At 40.6% G+C, this 23,944-nt stretch overlaps 1 protein-coding gene across 1 annotated transcript in view; it reads right to left on the bottom strand.

Annotated features, from left to right (window-relative positions):
• Positions 1 to 23,944, bottom strand: part of SLC36A4 (solute carrier family 36 member 4) — a 132,630-nt gene that overhangs the window by 82,762 nt on the left and 25,924 nt on the right. The window contains exon 8 of the mRNA XM_018566799.1: positions 5,827 to 5,996. Coding sequence (XP_018422301.1) covers positions 5,827 to 5,996 — 170 coding nt within the window. The remainder of the gene's footprint in view (positions 1 to 5,826; positions 5,997 to 23,944) is intronic.

The raw sequence follows: 23,944 nt of genomic DNA, 5'->3' as shown, positions 1-23,944 counted from the left end.
TTTGTTACTAGCTGGCTTGAGAAGACTCAGTGCTGTTTGTGAAAAAGTTGTCACTTACTGTGTACAATAAACTTTCCTACTAAGCACTTTTGGACTCCAGCCTCTACAAGTTTATAGGCTTACTGACTGCATTGTGACACAGTGTTACCCAGGAGCAGGCACACACTGTTACACAGGAAAATTATAGGGGGGTCCCTGCCCCCACTTTAACTGTGCTCCTCTAGCACAGCACCCTAGAACAGAGCTTCTCCTGCCTCAGTCTGGACTTGGTAGTATTGATGAATTAGTTCATCTGTCATGATGCTAATAAAAGGCATACTTAGAAGTGTGGCCTTGTTGAGTTCTCCTCTTAGCAGTTAACATACTGTATCTATAGTGATACATTATGTAACAATAGATCACATTGGTTTGGATGGCTTCCTGTATCACGACTGCATTTACATGTAAAAATAATATTCAGACCACGTCAAGACCTTGATTGCTTGTAAATGTTATTTGTTGCCAGAAATTGCTGCAAAATCGTGGAGTAAGCACCGAGTAAGAATCTCGGAACGAAAATTTTTCCGAAAAACAAATTTTTCCGAAACGAATTGTACATGTCTACTGTAAATCACTTCTTAGTTTGCAAACCCAGAGAGGAGTCTTATCTCTAAGAGCAACAATTGACATACGTGATAGAAATGACAGCCTGCAGCTCCCTCATACATAAAGTCCAGCCGTATACAGTATAAATAGGTTGTTGCAAACAACAAGATCCCCCATGCATTATTGTGAGCTGTAGGTAACAAAGCCCCTCATGAATATAAATACCTGATTGCAGGGTTGATAAATATACATAAAGAATGCCAATCAAAGAGCTCCAACTGTGTGAAATCCACAAAATATAGATCTCAATAGCTCTATTGCACTTGCTGATCACAATCTTCACTGAGCATTGATATGTCAATCTGAACCTCTGGTTGTATATATTTTTCTAAGTATAAAACTCTCAGATAGTGCTAACTGGCTCATTATTGATCACAATCCTCGCTGTGTCGTGCAAGACATAAATCACAGAAAATCTTGGTGCATTGAAAGAGCACAGTTCATTATCAGAGTTAAATAAGTTATTCCTTGCTAATGATATTCACCATCCCTAAATGTCCAGGTGACTACTGTTACCAGAACTAAATATACAAGAAAATCCAAAAATGTTTGCGTTGTCACAAGAATCTTACTATGGGGACACCTGTTCCAGTTACAAAGGTCTATGAAGGGATTTCACGCTTTGGAGACATTACCTTAAACTTCCTGTTTTTCCCCATTCTGTAATCTATCCAGAATGGTGAAAAAAATGTTGGCCTTGGGTCTATTTTAAGGGCTCATGTAGATTGACATTGGTTTCCTTTGTAGGTCATCAGATTACCATTGACTTCAATAGTATAGTGAGGCTGCATTTGACCTGCTTGGGTTTCTTTGTATGAAGCAGATTCTATCGAAATTACTTTGTATTGCTGGCAAAGTAGGTAAAATGCAGTCCTTGAGCTCAAACACGTGCTTTTGGGCAAGGCTGCATAAGAAAGCAAAAGTAAGTGTGTGACAATAATACCATCTACAGTCTAAAGAAGAACTGCAGGTGCAACTTTGGAAAAAAGACATCTTTGCATTGAGGAGTTGGATCTACAATGACTAGGGTGAAGATTATGTGTTATGTGCATTTATATATGCATCAAGACATATGTATCAGGCAGTTTGTTTGTTTGTATCATTTAAAATGCTTGTATAGTGAGATGGTTGTGGATCAATAAAAGGTAATGCACTATGAGGCATACAGTTTGTGGGCACCTGACCATTACATCTACATAATATGGAAAAAAGTATGTGGAACCCATCAAACTGATTGATTTCAGATGTTCCAGTAAAGGTTACTCTTAAAAGTGACACTAAACTCAACAGTTAAATCTTAAAAATACATTCAAGTCCCTTAACTATTAACAAAAATGTATCTTGTTTGTGTATCACTCAGCTGTAGATCCTCCAATCATCTCTGAATTGGTGCTGACACTGTCCTTCCTTCTGGGGGGGGGGGGGGGGGGGGTACTTTTGTTCCCCATGGTCCCTGTGGGTGCTGTAAAGTAATCACCGCTCCAAGCTCACTCCTGTGATGGACTACAATCTCATGTTTAGTTTACTGATTTTTTTTTTTTTTTTAAGCATATCAAATTTTTATTGAAAGACATAAGAAGGAATCATTACACAAAGATCTTTTGTCAGTACAAAATCATGTGTCATATTTCAGTTCGCAGACTGAGATCCATACTTGTACCATTAAGTATATACACACTCTAAAGAAAGACAATAAAACCATGGAAAAAGTGCGATTTCAGACCAAGACCTTATGATGGACGTCCCATCGCTTGTGAACTGTATGTCCCTGTAGCCCCTAGGGTCGGTACTGTTGGGAGGAGGCCCGTTTGAGCCAGTGAGGGTAATCGTAGTTGTAATTGTAATTTTGGGCCTATGGAGGGGCATTATCTTCCTACTAGTTTACTGATTTGTAATGAGAGTGTAATCCATCCCGGGAGTAAGCTTGGAGCGGTGACTACTTTACAACACACACACAGGGACCATGGGGAACAAAAGTAGCCTCCGTCCAGAAGGAAGGACAGTGTCAGCATTAATTTAGGGATTATTTGAGGATCTACAGCCGAGTGATACACAAATAAGATAAATGTTTGTTAATAGTTAAGGGACTTGAATGCATTTTTAAGGTTTACCTCCTGAAATTAGTGTCACTTAAAAGGAGAAGTGTAGGGAGAATAAAATATACTCTCCCTGCAGCTTAGAGCCGGCATGGAACGTTGCAGCTGTTACATGCCAGATCTAAGACCAAGAGCTTTGCAATCATGTAACCGATGACTGCTCAGCTCTCAATCTCTTATCCCTGCATGGAGCAGTGGCTGTTAGTCCTGGCCCCCCTCAAGGGATTCTACCCTCTGTCTGTCCTGGAAGAGGGGTGAGCATGGTTGACTTTGGCTCTAGAGAGGCAGAGCCATATGTCACTTAGGCAACTGGGGTGGATCCCGAAAATAATGTCCAGATCTTCTCAAGGCCCATCCATGGCCAGATCTTTCCCACTATCTGTTGACTTCGGGTCATGAGTACATTTTAGACAATGGCATGCTTCCAACTTTGTGCTAACAGTTTGGAGAAGACCCTTTACTGTGCTTGCTTAACTGTTTGCCTGTACACAATGCCAGATCCATGAAGACATGGTTTGATGAGTTTGGTGTGGAAGAACTTGAGTGGAAATAGCAGAGCCTTGACCTCAACCCTAACTAACACCTTACCTCACAAATGTTCCTTTGGCTGAATGGGTACAAATTTCCACAGACACACTTCTTGCGGAAAGCCTTCCCTGCAGAGAGGAGGCTGTTATAGCCGTAAAGTGGACAGCAAAACCATATCAATGCCCACGGCTTTGGAACTGTATTTCCAAAAAAGTTCACATAGGCGTGATGTTCAGGTGTCCACAAACTGTTGGCCATACAGAGAATCTTTATATATTAGATAACATCTTTCCAACTAGGTAGCCATACTATTGTACTTCCTGTAGCATAAATGTTTAATGTATTATGTTTTTAATTAGCCCCTCTAGATGTATTCTGGCATATGCAGTAACGTAAAAAACCCAAGCTCCATTGCTTCTGGGGGCGCGGATGTCAGTGGGTCACAATTATTTCTATAAGACATAATGTTGGAATTAAAGGAAAGTATTTTTTTATACTTCCAATATATACTGTGTTCCCATTTCACTGTTAATTTTCAATGCTGGGATAATTACATACATTATCATTTTCATGAGAGTCCCATGAGAGCAATAAAACATTTAAAGACCTTTGATAAGATTAGATTTAATATAACGTGCAATTGGTTTTTCATTTCCTGGACACTGAATCTAACAAAATGTCTTGCTTGAAGCGGTTTAAATTGGACTTAAAATGAGCACAAAAGAACATGAGTTGTGCTGCTGACATATAGCTTACACTTAATGAAAAGTAAGGGCCACTTTGTTCCCAAACTACTGCGGCTGTATTAATTTTACCGAACACCAAAATATATATTTTCCAGGCACATTTTTGTGTAACCAACGTATGAAAAAATGAATTCTAAGGTTCAAATCGACACTAATGGTCTGGTTACAATTATGCAACTGCCTTCAATTTGCTACTGGCAAAACAAAACACTTTCCTTGCTATTTGTATCGGGTTCATTTAGTAAATTACATTCCACTTAAGAAAAAGCAGTTTGGAACAGATCTAGTGGCGGAGAGCTGTACATTTTTTCTTTTCAATATAGTGCTGTCTATGCTATATGAAGTGTGACTAGATGTGTTCATTTACATTTATTTCTCCATGTGGTCCCTGCCCCTTTTCTTGGCACATTAAAATTGCAAAACAAATGTAGAGCAACATTACAATTCTATTGGACAGATAAAGCTGTAATGAACATTTAAAAGATGGCTTTTATAGGCCGATCTCATTTTTCAGACATGTATTCAAATTATAGCGAAAATAGCTTTACTTCATTAAACCAGTGCAAGTGCAGCAATGAATTATGATGGCCATAAGCTGGGTAAATAACCGTACTAAAAAGGATTTCCTGCTAACAGTTAAATATATATATATATATATATAACTAAAATGTGTATTTGTGACTTTTTTATTTCCAAACAGTAGATTCTGGTGCTGGTACTGTATCTTTTGGTGCAAGAAGGGCTGGTCTTTAGAGCAAAAGATTCTGGTGCAGTAGAGGTGAGTATGTAACACATAGGGTTAGGTTTACATTAGACAGGTTAGGTTAGCATTAGGGTTACAGGTAGGGTTAGCATTAGGTTATATGGAGGGTTAGAGCAAGATCCAGTGTCGATGGGATTTTGTTTCCATTAAAACTCCTTCTCTCACATACATATCTATGATAATGCATAATCAGCTTGTGAACTGCAGGTCAAATGGACATAAATTCTGAATGATCCCAAAAGCGTCTCAAACTGATGTCAAAAGGACACTTAATTTGCTCATCAAAGCCCATCGACACTGGTGCTAGGGGTTACATGGTAGGTTGGTGTTAAGGTTACAGAGAGGCTATAGTTAGGGCTAAAGGGAGGGTTAGGGTTACAAGGACAATTAGTGTGAGAGTTACAGGGAGGGTTAGCATGAGGGCTAATATGACAAGATTGGGGCGAGGGTTCTTCTGGGTAGGGCATGGCTCTTGAAGATGAACACTACCAGCAGTAATCCCTAATGTATCACCATTTCATGGCTCAGCTTTCCAGAGCCCATTGTCTCTTCCAGTCTCATTAGACAAAGAATCAGCAGCAGGGAAATGACCCAAGCAACTGCACTTCCTTAGAGAATACGCCTAGGCAGGCATCTGCACTGGTAGGAGGCACTGCTCTCCTTAACTGCTTGTCTCATGAGATTTGGAGGGAGATTTGGTGAACTCACTACTGTGCTGCTTGCTGGAGAGGCAGCTGTACCAGAGGATCTGCACTGGATATTAATACTCGTATGGCATTGCTCTTTAATGCGAGTTGCCAAGTTTGTTTAAGATAGTTTCATCTGGAGCTTTGGGACACGCTCACACTAATTATCCCATCTTCTCTGTCTAATCTTTTTCTTCTCTGTAAAATATAAACGCCTTAATCTATATGCCGCATAGGCAATCAGAGGACATGTAGAAGATTTTGAGAAGCTGACAGTGCATGTTGTTTTTTCCACGGAACATTATGTGCTCAGAAAAGTTGCACAAGAATTTATCAAAGATAAGAAACATGAAGGTACTCACCAGGAATCTTGAGGAAGGTTTAGAGTGATGCTACCTTTGATTTTCTCTCCAAAGCTCAGGTACCCCACTGTGGCCAGAGAGATGTACAAAACTGTCACTATTGCCATCCCAATGTTCAAAGCTTTAGAAAACTCTTTCTTGTCCCTCATTTGGTTTTCCAGGGGAAGAACCTAAAATAAGAGACATCAAGGCAAGAAATACAACATTGTTCGGAGTTTTGTATTGCAGCTAAACTGATCTTTTATTTGTATTCGAAAGAAAGCAATTTTCAACCCACATGCACATGCTGCCATCATACAATAAAAAACATATAATGCAATGGAGTTGAAATTTTTTTATTAATTGTATCCATCTGTTATAAGTACTAAAAGAGTTAGCCCGCCCAAAAGTTATAAGTGCTGCTTGTTAGGAGGATTCCCCTTTTCACAAACAGCAGTGAACTCGCCCTGCCATAGTTCCTGACTTTGTTCTCACCCAGTAGAGATTCTGGCTGCTGCAGATACAGAACAAATATTCACATTCCTCCTCTTCCATTCACCTTTAGGATAACAAAAAATGTGCCAGTGCAGAATATGATCAATCTGGATAGTTATGTGAATAATTTACCGTACCTTTTAAGGGCCTTATGTTTCATTGTGTTACTAAGAAAGGCAGTTATACTACCTGACCTAAAGTTTGTGGACACCTGATCACGTCCATATAAGCTTGTTAGATATCCCGTTCCAAACCCATGGGCTTAATATGGAATGACCCGCTATCCCACCTACCCCTTTGCAGCTATAAAACCCTCCACTCTTTTAGGAAAGCTTTCCACAAGATTTTGGAGGGCGTGTGTGGGAATTACAGCCCATTCAATGAAAAAATGATTTGTACGGTCAGGTACTGCTGTTTGAAGAGAAGGGTTTGAGAGTGTTGATGACACATACTCATAGCCATGACCTGCTGTCATTATTTGGCATTGTTAAAGCTGCCGTCAATTACATGGTTATAAAACCTCTCGCAATAAATGTCTGTTCATTCTACTTCCACTTTATTTGTAAGAACAGCCTGATGGTCTATTATTACCAGAGAATGAACAGCAATCTATAGAACAGAATGACCATCTATCACATCATGATCTGCTCCAGAACAAAAAGCAGGCATGGTTATAGAGCCCTATTATAAGCGTACAATGAATTTGCAGGAAGTGGACCGTTTTAGGAATGATAAATGATGATAATAAGAACATATGAAGCTGCTGTTTTCTGAGGAAGATACTGCCTAGCTCCAAAGCTAAATCATTTCACAAGTAAAATATACATAATACGGGCCAAGGACCAACTTCAGGCAACAAAAGAAATCAAGCCACAAACTGTGCAACAATGCCAAAGAAAGTCCACTCAGTTTACAATACTTTTTACAATATGTTCCTGCAGGATGCCCTGTGCAGAGGAAACAACATTATATTGCATTCTTTTTCAGACTTTTGGAGGTGGTGGGCCAACATTGAGCCGTGTGATGTTAATTAATATTAATATTGATGGAATAGTAAAAGCAAAAGAGCAAAGAGTGAACATTTCTAGTGAATGAAGTAGAGTGTTGCTTGTTTTTGATGATAAACGGAGACAACTGGGGTCTACATATGACTGTAAGGAGACACTGCTGTGCTCATGGTAAAAGATACATAATTGATCACATATTTGGTTTATGAATATGAAGTGCTACAATTAAAAAAACATGTTCAGTAAGAGTGTATAGATGCACACGAACTGGCCCTGCATAATTTTAGAATGTTGTTTTTGAGTTCTTGGTACACTGAATAAAGTATATCAATTCAAACAAATGTAGATATCAGTGGTTCAGATCATTTGTGCAACTCCAATATGTCTTCATCAGTGACGAGCACTACCTTCCATGCTGGGTGAGGCATTCCCCGTGCCCGCCACAGCCCCACCCGCAGCCTGCTGAGCCCCGCCCCCCAACCCTGGGTCACCACGCTATGTGTGAAGGAGGGAGGGAGGAGGAAGGTAGGAGACAGGGAGGATCTTCCTTGTACCTCACTTGCTCGTCACTGGGGAGGCATTTTTTTTTTTATTAGACAGCTCTGACAATTGGCGCTTTGCCATTGGTCCAAACCATCCACAGAGCTCAAGCCTCTAACAGAGTAGAGGCTGTGGCAGCTCTTGCCTCACTATGTTAGGTTACACAAGCAGTGCAAGCAGTTACAAAAGCAGTTACAAAAGACAGATGCAGCGCCGCCTGTAATTAACAGAGCTCCGTCCATGACAGGTTACACAGTGGGGAGGCTTTCCCTGCTATGTAACCTGTAACAAGCCAAACTGAATGGAGAAAAAGCTGTCAGCTTCAGACTTGAAGCTGACAGCTTTTTCCTCCATAATACTAGTTGAGGTTCTGCCTCCCCTGACCGCACGTCCCTGGTCTTCACATCATATACTGTAATATATATTGTTCCTATAAGCACAAGATTGCCCTTTATCCCCAGTAAATTTTCAATGCTAGCTGTTTCCCCTTTACAGTAGAGATTTAAAAAATGAAAAACACTTTTTTGGGTTTTACATACCCTTTTAAAATGCTATATAAGCCTGCAAAAAAGGTTCTTGTTCTGAAATCTCCTATATTAGGGTGACAAAGGCCTAACCCTGTCTCCCAACTGAGCTCCTACCTTGTCACCATGTCACATAGGCTTCTGATGGACACAACTGCCTGTTTCAACACACAACTTTTATTGTTTAAAAATGACTAATTTCAAGATTAAGCTAGATAAGTCGGAAATATTGAATATTAACCTGCCATCCAGAGAGGTAGAATCTATGCGCCCAAGCTTCCCTTTTAAGTGGCAGGCTAAGAAACTGAAATATCTGGGGATCAATTTAACCCCTCATCAGCAGGACCTGTTTAATTATAATTATATTCCCCTCCTGAATGAAGTTCGGAAAGACCTGCAACAATAGACTTCATTATATCACTCATGGATTGGTAGAATTAATATAGTTAAAATGAACGTATTGCCGTATATTTTTATATCAGATGGTACCTACAGCTCTACCCAATACTACAGCTCTACCCAATACTTTTTTCAGAACAATAAAAACAATGATATCCAGATATGTCTGGGGTAGGAAGAATGCGAGAATCTCACACAGCACATTAGTTAAATCACAGACTTTTAGATTGGCACTTTTATAAAATATCAAAGTTTTGGGTAGGGAAAGAGTTTGAAATCTGTAAGGCTGATCTGAGTATAGTATGCTGGCTACCAAAGCAATATAGAGGCACTGCAAAGGATTTGTACCCACCAGTGTGGAGTACCCTAGCTGTATGTAATGCATAAGAAATTAGGATGGAATTACAACTCACCCTTAATGCCCATGTTAGGACATGAATATTTTCAGCCAGGGAACCTAGATCAAAATTTTGGTAAATGGATAGGGGAAGGTATATTACGATTGCATCATGTAATGGATCGAGGTGAGCTGAAACCTCTCCCGATTTTGTGCAGATCACCATCCCCTTCATTGATGGATAAGTGGCGATCCTGCCAACTAACGCATTTCATGCAAGCTTTATCTAAACCTATTAAATCGATGCTCGAACTAAACCCAATGGAAGTAATATTGTCCAGTCCATCACACCCAAAGAAAAGTATATCACTGATGGTCCATTTGGTAGCGCAACTGTACTCCACACAGACCCCAGGGTTTATGCGGCAATGGGAGGAGGACTTGGGGATTCCCCTATCAGTACTCAGCAAAATGTCTGATTAGACATTGATTAGACATGTCTGATCAATAAAAGAATGGCTCATAAAAATGTAATTATATTTGCTCTATGGAGGAATTGCTTTTTAGTAGCCAAAATAAATATCCAGCCTTTTATGAAATATGGCAGGGGTGGTTTAGATACAAGGAATCGGATGAATACTTATCAATAATGACCTCTCATATCCGAGTTTGAAAACAAAACATTATTCTCTTGAAAACGTTTTTCATTCTCTTATACGTTTAGGGTTAACTCCAATTAATGAGAAAAAGGAAGGGTTGGCCTAGGATGCCTAAGATTGTCTGTTTATATTTGTTTTTTGTTGTTTTTGAATTAAGGTGCTACAACCCACTCCTAGCCTTGATTAATTAACATTCTCTAAAGCAAGACCTAGAACTAATTTATGTAGGGAGAGCTGTAGTAGAGCACATTAGATTGGGGAATCATCACATAGACACTATTGAAGGTAGAATACCGACTTTATTTTATTTCATTGCACGTAACACATTGTCAAGTGAAGGGAGGGGAGAACAGAGGAAGGGAGGTGGGAAGGGTGGAGAAAGGAAGGGTTGTGCTGATTAGCAATGTCATTTTTGAACACTTTTAGGACACTTATTCATGTTTATTTATATAAGTGCGCATCTTAAGATGCATTTATGTATATAATATCTTATTTATTAATTATTAGTCTCATTCATTATTTATTATTGTGTGAGGATATACACCATTACAGTATAGAGAAATGTAAACACTAAAGTAATTAAACCAAAAGGTAATCATTACTGTCACTATCACAGATAATTATAAATAGAAACACTCACGTTAAGGGATGAAATAGGTGGGCATGGCTCTGTGTATATATGAACTGGTTTATTAATAATTGGTAAAATATAGAAGGCCAGAGGGGATTATAGTAATACATTGTTTGGCTTTATTGATTTTTTTGTTGTATGTTTGTCAATTATGTAATATGTGAAATTTATTGTGTGTTGTTTGAAAATTAATACATATTTATAAAGGAAAAAACCCATGTAGGATACACAGTGCTTTAGCAAACTAAACATCATTCAGTTGGAGTCCACTTCTACTTTAAAAAAAAAACAATATGCAAAAAAACCCATGGCCTCCAATGTAAAAAAAGAAGTCTTCCATACAAAGTGTGACAGCAATTCCACAGCCAATTGATGTATAGTATTCCAAGCCCGTCTATGGCGTGCCCCAGTAAAGTAACTGAGAAAACTGTCAAGTAAAATCATACACATTTTAAGTGTGAAGAAAACATAAATTTTTTAGATACTTGTAGGATCCTACCATAATTTGGAAAGCAGTGGTATATGAAAGAAAGGATCCCCGGTATCTATGTTAATACTCTTTTTCTGCTGTTGTGGCTCTGTACAGGATCAGGAAGTTAATCACATTGTTCTAAGTGGAACATTCAGTCTTACAAGTTAATTTATAAATGGGGCAACCCATTCCAAAAAACGTTTCAGAAAACATAAAATGAAACACCACCAGGCCCCCAGAGGAGTTGACTCTGTTAAGCTTCTGAGATAGTAATTCACAGGCAAACATTTGAAAGGCAATTTGTGGGAGAGGATCAACCATGGAGAGAATATACAAAATCTGAGAGATAGAGTATGTTTGGTGGGAAATGAATTAGGACCCCAGCAATGCAAGATTACTATGCTAACCAGGAAGGCACCATACAGGCAAAATAAATGGGGTATTTATATAAAATCACAGTCTCCATTAATGGACACAAAGGCAATACCACCATTATGGTTTCAGCATGCTGCAGGGATGCTTAGGATATAATCAAGGAATACACACATTATTGCGATAAAGGATGTATTCCCAGCTGAAAGTGAAACGTCATTCATTTCAGCTGCAGTGGCAGATGCAACAACCTGGCTGTAAAGAAAATCATGATTTCACAATACTCTTCTATTCCTGGCTTGTGCAAAGTGGCTGCTGAAGTTCTCTCCTCCATCAGGTCAGCCTCTCCAGCCTTCTGAGTCACCAATGAAGGAACAAAACATTGATGCGGTCATCCCCATGGTCTTCCTATCCGTAGGAAAGTCCACAGCAATCGATCAAATGTATTGTGCAACTTGAGAGAGCCTTGATTGATTCAGAAACCCCACCTTCTCTGTCTCAGTCTTGAACCTATTGTGCAGGAAGCTAATACAGATGTCTTAATTTCTACAAACTGCATATAAAATATATTTAACGCTATGTGACAGAAAGCAAAGAATGGTTATAAATGGGAGGTATGTGAGACCAGACCTTTTAGATTGCATCCCTCTTTTTTGTTAAAAACCCCAGCGAAAGCGGGTATGATTTAGTTGTGCAATTTATAAATTGTGTTCTGGGTCCCTGGGGTCGGGATAATAGAGAGAAGGGTGGGCCATTATCCCATCAGCTCAGTAAGCTGTCCAGTCCAGGTTTTGTTGTTGCAGCTTGGTAATCACAGGTGTAGCCCAGGATTGCGGCTGTGAGTGTTTAGAAGGCTTTATGTGTATGTGTTACCCAGCTAGGTGAGCTGGAGGATTAAGGCCTTGTTCACACCGAAAGCGCATGCGTTCCAGAGCGGTCCAGAGCGAACGCATAGGCAGGCCCTATTTTTTGCGTTTGCAGTGGAACGTAACGCTGCCAAAGTTTTGCCAGGCGTCCGATCGCACTGCGGGCTGGGGGGTGTGGAAGCGGTACCATTGAATACAATGAACCGCCATGCCCCCCTCCTGCCCGGAAACGCAAAGGGGAAGTTTCTCAGAGATCAAGGTGCATTCCAGCAGCTACCGCTCTGGAACGCACACGCCTTCGGTGTGAACAAGCCCTGAAGCCTTCATGGATCTATTTGTTGCTGAAAAGGACATTATTTTGGAAACAGCATTGGAGTACAGGAAAGTACTGACTATTGATATGAAGTGCTGTGTTTTACTGCAAAGAATGGACTGTATTTAATGAACTGCAGAAATAGTTGTTTACTGTGTGCTGTGGAAAATAAAGCTTTTTGAAAAGTCAAGTGGAGTGTCTGGTGCTGTATTTGCCCTAGAAGACTGTGGCTAAGAACGGTTCCTGTTACATCTACTTAACTTTCATCCTTCTCTTTCTTAGCTTCCTATTGCTATTTCTTACTCTATTCTATCTGAATGTTTTCTCTACCTTGGAGTCCTTCTGGCTCGGACAACTTCTTCCTTCTTCCTCTTTTCCTTTTTTTCTTTCTTACAGTTCTTTCGTGGTTGAGACTCTTAATGCTTATGTCCTATGGATATTTATATGGTTGGATGTACCACCATGCATTAATGACATTTTATGTCTAAACCCCCATTAAGCAGGTTCCTCTCTCTCCTATTTTTCTTTCCTGCATTTATTCGATCTTTATTAAACAATAATCTTAAAATACATTTAACTATTAAGCTTATTAAAAGTTTATTAAGACAGAACCCTAGCCATTCAAAGACTTGCAATGTTGAAAAACTGCAATATAATCATTTGAATTTAGCCCAAAACAACCTCTGCAAAATTCCCTCCATAGGGGGCCTTCCAACCAGCCCGCAGGGCTGAACCTGCGTACATTAACGCCTTTGCATAACACATATTCAGTATTGCCACACTCCTAGAAGTGAGAGGAATAGTTCTAGGGCCATCATTTATGTTTAACTGTGAATGGATGAGCTGTAAAAGTTTTTAAAGCTTGTTTATATACAATTATGGTTTCCCGCTGTTTGGTGGGCACACACAATTTTGAGGCTTGACATATTTGGTGTATCTTCGCTCAACGTAGTCTCACTTTTTATATTTTTGCAAAAAATTGGAGTTTTATTGTGCTTATGTGCATTAAAATGGGGCTTTTCTTGAGTCTATATATTCTCAACTTTAAAATGCAGGCGCAGCGTGGGGTGAACACTGAGGTGTCTAGAGGATAGCAGTATTTTCTCTCCTATATGAATCGGCTCTAATAGATTAAGAAACCTCAACAAGGTGGGGCAGAGATTGAGTCTGTAGTGTGTCACCAGTCATATAGCACAGCAGGACTGAAGGGATCACAAGCGCAGGTACATTTCTTTATCAGTATTTTCCCATCCGTAGCAGCATTGATATACAGTAAGTGTTTTAACGGTTCACTTGTTTGGTTGGTCTCGCCCTTTCAGAGAGTTAAATGGAATTACATTTTCTTTGACTTGGAAGAAATATCAGGAAATAAATGTGTTTATGTTCAAACACCTGCTGTTGAAAAGAGCAATTTACCATCTGCCACAGGGCTATATTCCATTCTGCGCCGTGATAAATTGTTGTATTTTACTTTCAGTTTATTAAAAAGACCCTTTTGGAGACCTCTCCATTCCTGCTTCTAAAATCATGCTGCAATACGGTGTAATTTCAGTAAACAAATATTTAAACTCATAATTGTAGCATTTGCCGTAAAGTCATTTTGGACATGACTTTTATATTTTTACATAATTCTATGTATAATTATCTGAGATATGGAGATTCTTTTGGAGAACATTAGAGGGCATTCCATCTTCCGCTGTAATTAGTCTTTCTGTTCTTAGCTGTTGGAGGAGATTAGCCCCATGTAGTTTGCATAGTCTTCAATGAGTTGGCCAACTCTTAGACTTTCATTGGAAAGGTTTGTAAAACATTTAAAGCCCAACTTCTGCTTCAGGAAACAGTAAAGATCAAATTGCTGAAGTCTTGTTAAAATAAAAAAAAGCAGCTTTTTTTGACTCAGTTCTTCTCCGGATTATTCTCACACAGACTCACCAGTCCGTCTGCAGCCAGGTCCCTCTTTCAGGTTGCTAGGCATCATGCAACCCACTTCCTACGGGCCCAAGGTATTAAAGACATGCCCCTGGGGGGCATGTCATAAAGCCGCCATGGGTTCAAAAGAGAATGCTGCAAAGAATTTCTATGCAGAATAATTTCTATTCAAAGGAGTACATGTTGTGGATCCATGACTGACTTCAAGGTGGTGCTGGATGTAATTTAATCCAGAAGTGGAGCAGCTGCTGTGTACTTAATGGATTGTGCCAAAGAGAAAGTAAGCATTTCAGTGAAAGCTGCATTATGTTAAAGGAGAAAGAAAATGTAGGGTTAGAGAAACAGTATATACTAGGAAACTAGAGTTGGGCTTTAAATAATTTGGGTAAGCTGCCGCAGAACAGCAGTAAATCATTGCACTGTAGTGGTCAGACAGACGTGTCCCCACCTCTTTCTTTGTTTGCAGGGAGTATGCCAGCAAGGCATTTGGCCAATTTGGACAAAGTAACAATTTTTAACAATGTTTATACCAGTTGTTACTTATACCAAGGCTATACCACCACTCCTTTCTTTGGCCTGGCCAAAAAAAAAATTAGCAACTTGGATTTAGCTAAGTAAATAGGTCAGAGTCTTCCATTGAATAACATGTCGGCTCTGCAACATTATGTCCCTAAAAAATGAGGTCAGCTGCTACCTGAATATACTGAATGACCAGGTTTTTCCATCAATGGATTTTTTCTTCTCTGGTGGCACAGTGGGCATATTCCAATATGACAATGCCAGGATTCATCGGGCTCAGATTGTGAAAGAGTGGTTCAGGGAGCATGGGACATCATTTCACACATGGATTGGCCACCGCAGAGTCCAGACCTAAACCCCATTGAGAATCTTTGGGAAGTGCTGGAGAAGACTTTACACAGTGGTCTGACTCTCCCATCATCACTACAAGATCTTGGTGACAAACTAATGCAACTTTGGATGAAATCAAATGTTGTGACATTGCATAAGCCTATGGAAACGATGCAGTAATTAAAGTTAAAGGCGGCCCAACCAAATATAAGAGTGTGGAATTTATTTCTTTTTGGCCAGGCAGTGTATATTGTTTTGGTTTTTCTCTTTTTTGTTTTCATATTTTATTTTTGGTAATCTTATGATTTTTTTTAGGGGGTAGAGGTCCCTTTAACATTAACACTGTCTATGTATATTTGTGTGTGTGCGTCTGTGTGCCAGTGTTTGGTTTGTATAAGGGATGTCATTTTTGCAAGACCGAGTATGTGTACCGATACCAATTACCGATACCTTTTCTTTAGTGTCATGTTACAGTTTTTTCTAACACAATACAGACTATCAATTTTAGGACAGTGGTGGAGTGCCATGGTCCAGTCACAGCTGCAAACGCTGAAGCCCTGGATGTTTTGCCACTGACTCCAAGCTGTAAAGGGACTACAAATCCCAGCGATACATTATACAGCAATCACAAGCCTAGGTAGGTCACATAGAGGGCAATTCTAGAGTTATATTATGCAACCAAACTTCACAGATACAAAAAATAATGCAAATAGGTCATCATCATCATGTTTTAAAAAACAAAATAGATTAAATAAAACATTCAAGATTTAAAAAAGCTTTTTCAAAAAAGTAATAGATTACATTTGACCGCTCAAACAGAACCGGCTAAGCTCTTTAGCCAACAAATTCCATTGTTCAGGTTTATTTCACAGCAGATAGATATTTACAAAGTATTTTAAAGAACAAAAATACACAGCCAAAAAAAAGAGTTACACAGTTCAGTTAGTATATTGACTGAAATCTAATATAATCAGGGCTTCATTTTAAAACAAACTGCAGGCTATCAGCTTGTTGCCTATTTGTTATTGAATGTGAAAGAGGCCCACAACGTCCACAGGGTGAGCAATGGCTGCATTCAGTAGCCCAGACAGGAGTGTTTTCCTCAACCACCACCAGGTCGATATGTAGAGTCACCACCAAGCCCCACCAGCAACCTCACTTCTTCGAAGGGTTCACCCATAATTTAATCCCCAAATGATAGAAATCACTTGATACAAAGTGTTGAGGACAAGACATTAATTTACTACACTGACAGCTACTCCGCACAGAGCTTCTTCTCAGTAGTGAGCTCCTAGTACACAGCCCTCAGCGGGAGGAGAAAGGTAGCATAGAGTCTCTAGGGGAAGGAGCCACTCAGTACAAAGCCCATATTGGGAAGGAGCACAGAGACCCCAGAGGGAAGATGTCACACAGTATAGAGTCCCAGGGAAAAGGAGCAAAATCAGTACAGATCTGCTGAAGAAAGAGCCAATCAGTACAGATTTCCGGAGAAAGGAACCACTCAGCACACAGCCCCACAGGAAAGGACCCAATCAGTACAGAGCTTCCCCCAGGGGGAAGAAATCACATAGTACAGAGTCCCCATGGAGAAGAAGCCAATCAGTACAGAACCCCCAGGATGAAGGAGCCAGTCAGTACAGAACCCCCAGGATGAAGGAGCCAGTCAGTACAGAGCCCACAGGGTGAATCAGCCACTCAATACAAAGCCAACTCAATATTTTCACTTTTCTTTCCAAGTTTATACAAAACCAGAAAGCACGGCATCTGAGTGAAGTGAAGAACTGATGTACTGGCTCTGTAAAACAAAATGACCAAAAAACAATGCCACTATAACACTGCACCAGCACAACAGTGCAGTAGAACTTTTTGACACGCTGCAAGTGGCACCTTGCAAAATATTGACAAGGCTACTACTACTGAATGTTGATACAGTCCCGAACAAGTTCCAGAAAACAATGACATTCATGGTCATATGATATTGGGACATACTCCAAAGCTGTGGAATGAAGCAATCATTTTATGTCCCATTAACTGGAAGAAGGACAAACGTCTAAGTTTACTAATAAAAAGCTCACTCCCGTGATGGACTACGACCTTAATACAAATTAATAAACTAAACATGAGATTGTAGTCCATCACGGGAGTGAGCTTAGAGTGGCGACTACTTTACAACACACAGGGACCATGGGGAACAAAAGTAGCCCCCCTCCAGAAGGAAGGACAGTGTCAACACCAACTCGGAGATGATTTGAGGATCTACAGCTGAGTGATACACAAATAAGATACATTTTTGTTAATAGTTAAGGTACTTTAATGTATTTTTAAGATCTAACTATTGAGTTTAGTGTCTCTTTAAGGTGACTGGGTAACCTGTGTGTCTATACATACTGGGCTAAGTTTGCCACTTATTAGAACTGAGGAAGCTTATAGGATGAGCAGCAAAATGTCTTCAACATTACATAATAGGTCAAGTTAAATGGGACTGACTACCGTTAACTGTTCTAAAAGAACACTATTCCAAACATAACTAACTATCTACATCAATGTCTTAATACTCTATAAAAATCTGTGAGACCACAACTATGGTGATCATGCTGTGATCCACCATTTGCTGCTTTTTCCATATCCTTATTGACTAGTAAGGGCGCCCTTCACACTTTGCAGCCAGTAGAGAGACCAGCAAAACAAGAATAGGAGGATAACATGGCAACAATAAGAGTTTTGGTCCGTATTTTCAGTAATAAAGCACAGCTGATTGTTTCAGGTATCATCTTTGTCAAATAGTGCCCCATTACCATGAACAAAATCCTGCTGCTGGATTACTAACAGTTATGATGCCCTAGGCTCATTTTAAAGTGTATGCCAAGACAAAAATATTTAATTTAGTTTTGTATAAAGTAGGGGAGGATTAAAACACATTGTAAACATTACAATAATAGCTCAAGATATGCTCTCATTGAAAACCGACTTCATTTCCCCTCCTAGTCAATAGATTTTTAATTGCAGCATTTAGAATTCAAACATATAAGCCATTAGATTATAGGTCCTCCGAGATGTATTGTTTGAAAGTTTTAGATTTGATGCTAAATGTCCTTGGTATTGTCAGAATCTATATCATGTTACAACATTCTTATACTGAGACTCTAGTTGTGGATGTTTTAAAGGAATATACGCCCACCATCGTGCTCAAGGACAGAAAAAGTCAATGGGAAACCTAACAATTCCAAACAACAAAACTAATATGCAATCCAACTCTAGAGGCATCCTACCCTTCAATTTTAAGGTCGAACAAGGGTGTCCAATTTTCCTTGTTAAAATGGTCGGACTGCAAGACATCACACATCTCAAGCCTAATAAGAACATTCCTTGCAGCATGTTTTTGGAAGCAGGAATGGAGAGGTCCCCAAAATGGCCTTTTTATCAACTGAAAGTAAAATACAACAATTTATCACGGAGCAGAATGGAATATAGGCTTGTGGCAGATGTTAAATTGCTCTTTTCTACAGCAGATGTTTGAACATAAACACATTTATTTCCTGATGATTCTTCCAAGTCGAAGAAAATTTAATTCCATTTAACTATCGGAGAGGGCGGAACCGACCAAACAAGTGAACCATTAAAACACTTACAGTATATCAATGCTGCTACACATAGCAAAATATCAGTACAGTAACGTACCTGCTCTTGTGATCCATTCAGTCCTGCTGTATTATATGACTGAACAGCACAAGGAAGGTGACAGGCAACAGACTCAGTCACTTCCTCGCCTCGTATAGGTTCTTTAATCTTTAAAGAGAGAGAATACTGCTGTCCTCTGGACACTTCAGTGTTCACTGCATTTTAAAGCCAGATACCCAAGCACAATAAAATCCCCTTTACAATGCAATCAATTACAAAAACAAATACCCATTTTAATGCAAACAAACAAGATAAACGCCCAATTATTTGTAAAAATATAAAATATGAGACTACTTCAACTAAAGAGATACCAAATACACTATATTGCCAAAAGTATTGGGACGCCAGCCTTTACACGCACATGATCTTGAATGACATCCCAGTCTTAGTTCGTAGGGTTCAATATTGAGTTGGCCCGCCCTAACAGCTTCAACTCTTCTGGGAAGGCGTCCACAAGGTTTAGGAGTGTGTCTATCTATGGGAATGTTTGACCATTCTTCCAGAAGCGCATTTGTGAGGTCAGGTACTGATGTTGGAGGAGAAGGCCGGGCTCGCAGTCTCTGCTCTAATTCATCCCAAAGGTGTTCTATCGGGTTGAGGTCAGGACTCTGTGCAGGCCAGTCATGTTCCTCCACCCCAAACTCACTCATCCATGTCTTTAAGGATCTTGCTTTGTGCACTGGTACGCAGTCATGTTGGAACAGCAAGGGGCCATCCCCAAACTGTTCCCACAAAGTTGGGAGCATAAAACTGTCCAAAATGTCTTGGTATGCTGATGCCTTAAGAGTTCCCTTCACTGGAACTAAGGGGCCAAGCCCAACCCCTGAAAAATAACCCCGCACCATAATCCCCCCTCCACCAAACTTAACACTTGGCACAATGCAGACAGGCAAGTACCGTTCTCCTGGCAACCGCCAAACCCAGACATGTCCATCAGATTGCCAGACAGAGAAGCGTGATTCGTCACTCCAGAGAACACGTCTCCACTTCTCTAGAGTCCAGTGGCAGTGTGCTTTTCACCACGGCATCCCACGCTTTGCATTGCACTTGGTGATGTAAGGCTTGGATGCAGCTGCTCGGTAACCTCGATCCCTGTATTGATAAATGGTTTACGGGTTTCTGGGGCATTGGTTCTGATGAAGGGGCGTGCCCCAGAAACGCATAAACCATTTATCAATGCAGGGATCAAGGTTACTGGTGTTTTACATCACTCCAGATTCTCCCTGTCAGGGGTTGCGTCCTCTCACCTTATTCTACCGGTTTTTATTCTACCGAACTGTTGTAAGTACAGCCATTAGAGCTGCGTGTTTTTACTATTAAATAACATTTTTACACTATGGAGGCGCTCTCTTTTGTTCCTTTTCTCAAATGCTAATTGTGCCTAAGCAGTACCCTAAAAAATGTCCCTTTTTGTTTTGAGTTCCACCTAAAAATAGCAGTGCACTTGCTGTTCCTTCAGCCTCATAGCTATATGTCTGCAGTGTGAGATCGTCTAAAGCGCTATGCCTCTGACTGCTAGTCTAAAGAGATTTGGTGACGTCTATATTGTACTGATCCCTGTTTTCCTTGCTGCAAAGAAAGCTTTGCCTGCAGCATAAGGATCTCCCTGCTTTTGCTTTATTCATTCTGTGGATCTGTGTTTTCTACTGCTTCCTGAATAAATTCCCCTTTAGTCATGAGATCACCAGTCATTAGGGGAGCAGCTCTGAGACGAAGAAGTAAAGTCCAGCCTCTACCAAGATGTCTGCCTCTTCATAAAGTCAGTGCAGAACAAGTAATGTCAGTAATGGGGAAAATAAGAGTTGCAAAGAGACCACAGCCAATACTGAATTGTGTCAATACACAGAAGCCTGATGTAATTCTATGGGAATGTTTGACCATTCTTCCAGAAGCGCATTTGTGAGGTCAGGTACTGATGTTGGAGGAGAAGGCCGGGCTCGCAGTCTCTGCTCTAATTCATCCCAAAGGTGTTCTATCGGGTTGAGGTCAGGACTCTGTGCAGGCCAGTCATGTTCCTCCACCCCAAACTCACTCATCCATGTCTTTAAGGATCTTGCTTTGTGCACTGGTACGCAGTCATGTTGGAACAGCAAGGGGCCATCCCCAAACTGTTCCCACAAAGTTGGGAGCATAAAACTGTCCAAAATGTCTTGGTATGCTGATGCCTTAAGAGTTCCCTTCACTGGAACTAAGGGGCCAAGCCCAACCCCTGAAAAATAACCCCGCACCATAATCCCCCCTCCACCAAACTTAACACTTGGCACAATGCAGACAGGCAAGTACCGTTCTCCTGGCAACCGCCAAACCCAGACATGTCCATCAGATTGCCAGACAGAGAAGCGTGATTCGTCACTCCAGAGAACACGTCTCCACTTCTCTAGAGTCCAGTGGCAGTGTGCTTTTCACCACGGCATCCCACGCTTTGCATTGCACTTGGTGATGTAAGGCTTGGATGCAGCTGCTCGGTAACCTCGATCCCTGTATTGATAAATGGTTTACGGGTTTCTGGGGCATTGGTTCTGATGAAGGGGCGTGCCCCAGAAACGCATAAACCATTTATCAATGCAGGGATCAAGGTTACTGGTGTTTTACATCACTCCAGATTCTCCCTGTCAGGGGTTGCGTCCTCTCACCTTATTCTACCGGTTTTTATTCTACCGAACTGTTGTAAGTACAGCCATTAGAGCTGCGTGTTTTTACTATTAAATAACATTTTTACACTATGGAGGCGCTCTCTTTTGTTCCTTTTCTCAAATGCTAATTGTGCCTAAGCAGTACCCTAAAAAATGTCCCTTTTTGTTTTGAGTTCCACCTAAAAATAGCAGTGCACTTGCTGTTCCTTCAGCCTCATAGCTATATGTCTGCAGTGTGAGATCGTCTAAAGCGCTATGCCTCTGACTGCTAGTCTAAAGAGATTTGGTGACGTCTATATTGTACTGATCCCTGTTTTCCTTGCTGCAAAGAAAGCTTTGCCTGCAGCATAAGGATCTCCCTGCTTTTGCTTTATTCATTCTGTGGATCTGTGTTTTCTACTGCTTCCTGAATAAATTCCCCTTTAGTCATGAGATCACCAGTCATTAGGGGAGCAGCTCTGAGACGAAGAAGTAAAGTCCAGCCTCTACCAAGATGTCTGCCTCTTCATAAAGTCAGTGCAGAACAAGTAATGTCAGTAATGGGGAAAATAAGAGTTGCAAAGAGACCACAGCCAATACTGAATTGTGTCAATACACAGAAGCCTGATGTAATGTTCTACCCACAGCATACCAATCCACACAACAGTCAGCACCAGGTAAATCCATGATAGTAATACTGGTGACTAGTCCTCTGCCCTCTCATTGACTTTTTTTGGGCACAACTTTCACAGTTCAGGTCCTCTTTCAATGTTAAGACACATTTCTGCATTTGATATTTTGTTTTCTTCCAGCAGTAAATTTATGTCTTTAAAATATCTTTTTGCTTTCATCTGAATATTTATGGAAAAGCTTGCAAAAAAATAAACTGAAAAAGAACATTTTCTCTCCACATTACTTTCTGTAGAATAATTCCACCCTAAATAAAATGACCCAATATATATTCAGCATTTTTTTTTTTATTTCCAGAAATGCTAAACTCAAAAAAGTATAAACAGGGAGTCTTCAGGCAGCACTCCTGGGAAACAATCAAATAAGCCTCTCCTAAAGGGAGTTTTAGTTAAATCACTGAAATCCCTGGCAATAGGAGCACTGCATCAATAAGAGCTTAAACCTTTGGGAGTAATAGAAGTGGATTGTGACTCCTCAGAGGCGAGGACATCAGCGAGGGGCTGGAGTGACTCAGAAACAGTCTCTGGAGCTGATAGCTTGGAAGCCCACTAATACCGCAGACAAATCAGATATAGGATCTGCAGGAGAGGACACAGGAGCGTGCTTGTTGCCTCTGTGATCACGGAGTTTGTGGCCTGTGTGAGTCAGGAAATAACTGGTAATGTGGGTCATAAAATCTCGCATTACCTTGCCAAGAGGATCAGCTACACCTGATACTGTCAGGGAGGACTATGAGGGAGGAACAGACTCTACCAAAATTCCAAGACTGCACTCGGGGCACCTTCAGAAGGTGTGCTTGCAAGCAGCCCCAGAACCATTATCAGAATGTAAGCTGGAGGCACTTAGTACAGGGGAACTGTCCCCCTCCATGTCTAGAATCAGACAAGTTGCTACCATGTGGTGCTAAGGCACTGTATAGTCTCCGGGTAAGAGGTAAGGCCTGGGGTACTCACAAAGCCTCAACAGCTGGTAGCAGGTGAGGGTTGGATGTCCGGTGCTGACCATCATCATTGTAGGGGGGCAGCAGTAAAAGAGCAAAGATCAGAGTTCCACATAGGAACAGCAGTGTGCATATTCTTCCTTGACACCGTATAGCAGAATAGAGAGCATGGAGGGCAAGCATGCACTACACAAAAAGATGTCCATCCTCCATAGCAATAAACTCAGGCATGCCGGGAGTGGCAAGTGTTATCCTGGGCTAGCCTGCAGTTTTTTGTTTGTCAGTGTCCAATCCTCCTGTGGATGGCTGTATAGCCTGAACGTTTAAGACTTCCTGTGTCCCTCAATGGATGAGGGAAAAAACAAACTAACAGGGTTTTAAAGTGTCACTAAAGTGACAGTTTTGCATCAGCATGCCATTTTAACAACTCTCACCCTATAACTTTTAACCCAGTATCTTAAAATGTCTATGTCCATTTAGTCCCCATAAATATCTTAGAATAGATGCTTAGAACCACATTCACACACATTACCTGTAAGCCTTTGTCCACATTTCATTCTAACTCCCTAATATCTCCCATTATAATCACGCATGCAGAAGCACTGTTCTCAGAAAGGAGTGCACTTTTCCCTCCTCCTTCACAACCCCTCCTCCCTAATCTACCACCCATATCCCCACCCACCTCTCTAATTTTCCAGCTTCTCCTACAGCCTAGAGCCCACCTACATGTGACATGTGGAACAGGGTGTATCTATCAGGGTTGTGCTTTAGACAGTGGTGTAGCCAAAGCTTGGCACATGACCTGAATGCCATTTGAATGGGGGGG

This window comes from Nanorana parkeri, unplaced genomic scaffold (genome assembly GCF_000935625.1).
Source record: "Nanorana parkeri isolate BGI_ZX_2015 unplaced genomic scaffold, ASM93562v1 scaffold976, whole genome shotgun sequence".
Classification (NCBI taxonomy): domain Eukaryota; kingdom Metazoa; phylum Chordata; class Amphibia; order Anura; family Dicroglossidae; genus Nanorana; species Nanorana parkeri.
Note: the sequence above shows the minus strand (reverse complement) of the source record. Positions and strands in the feature narration are given on the sequence as shown.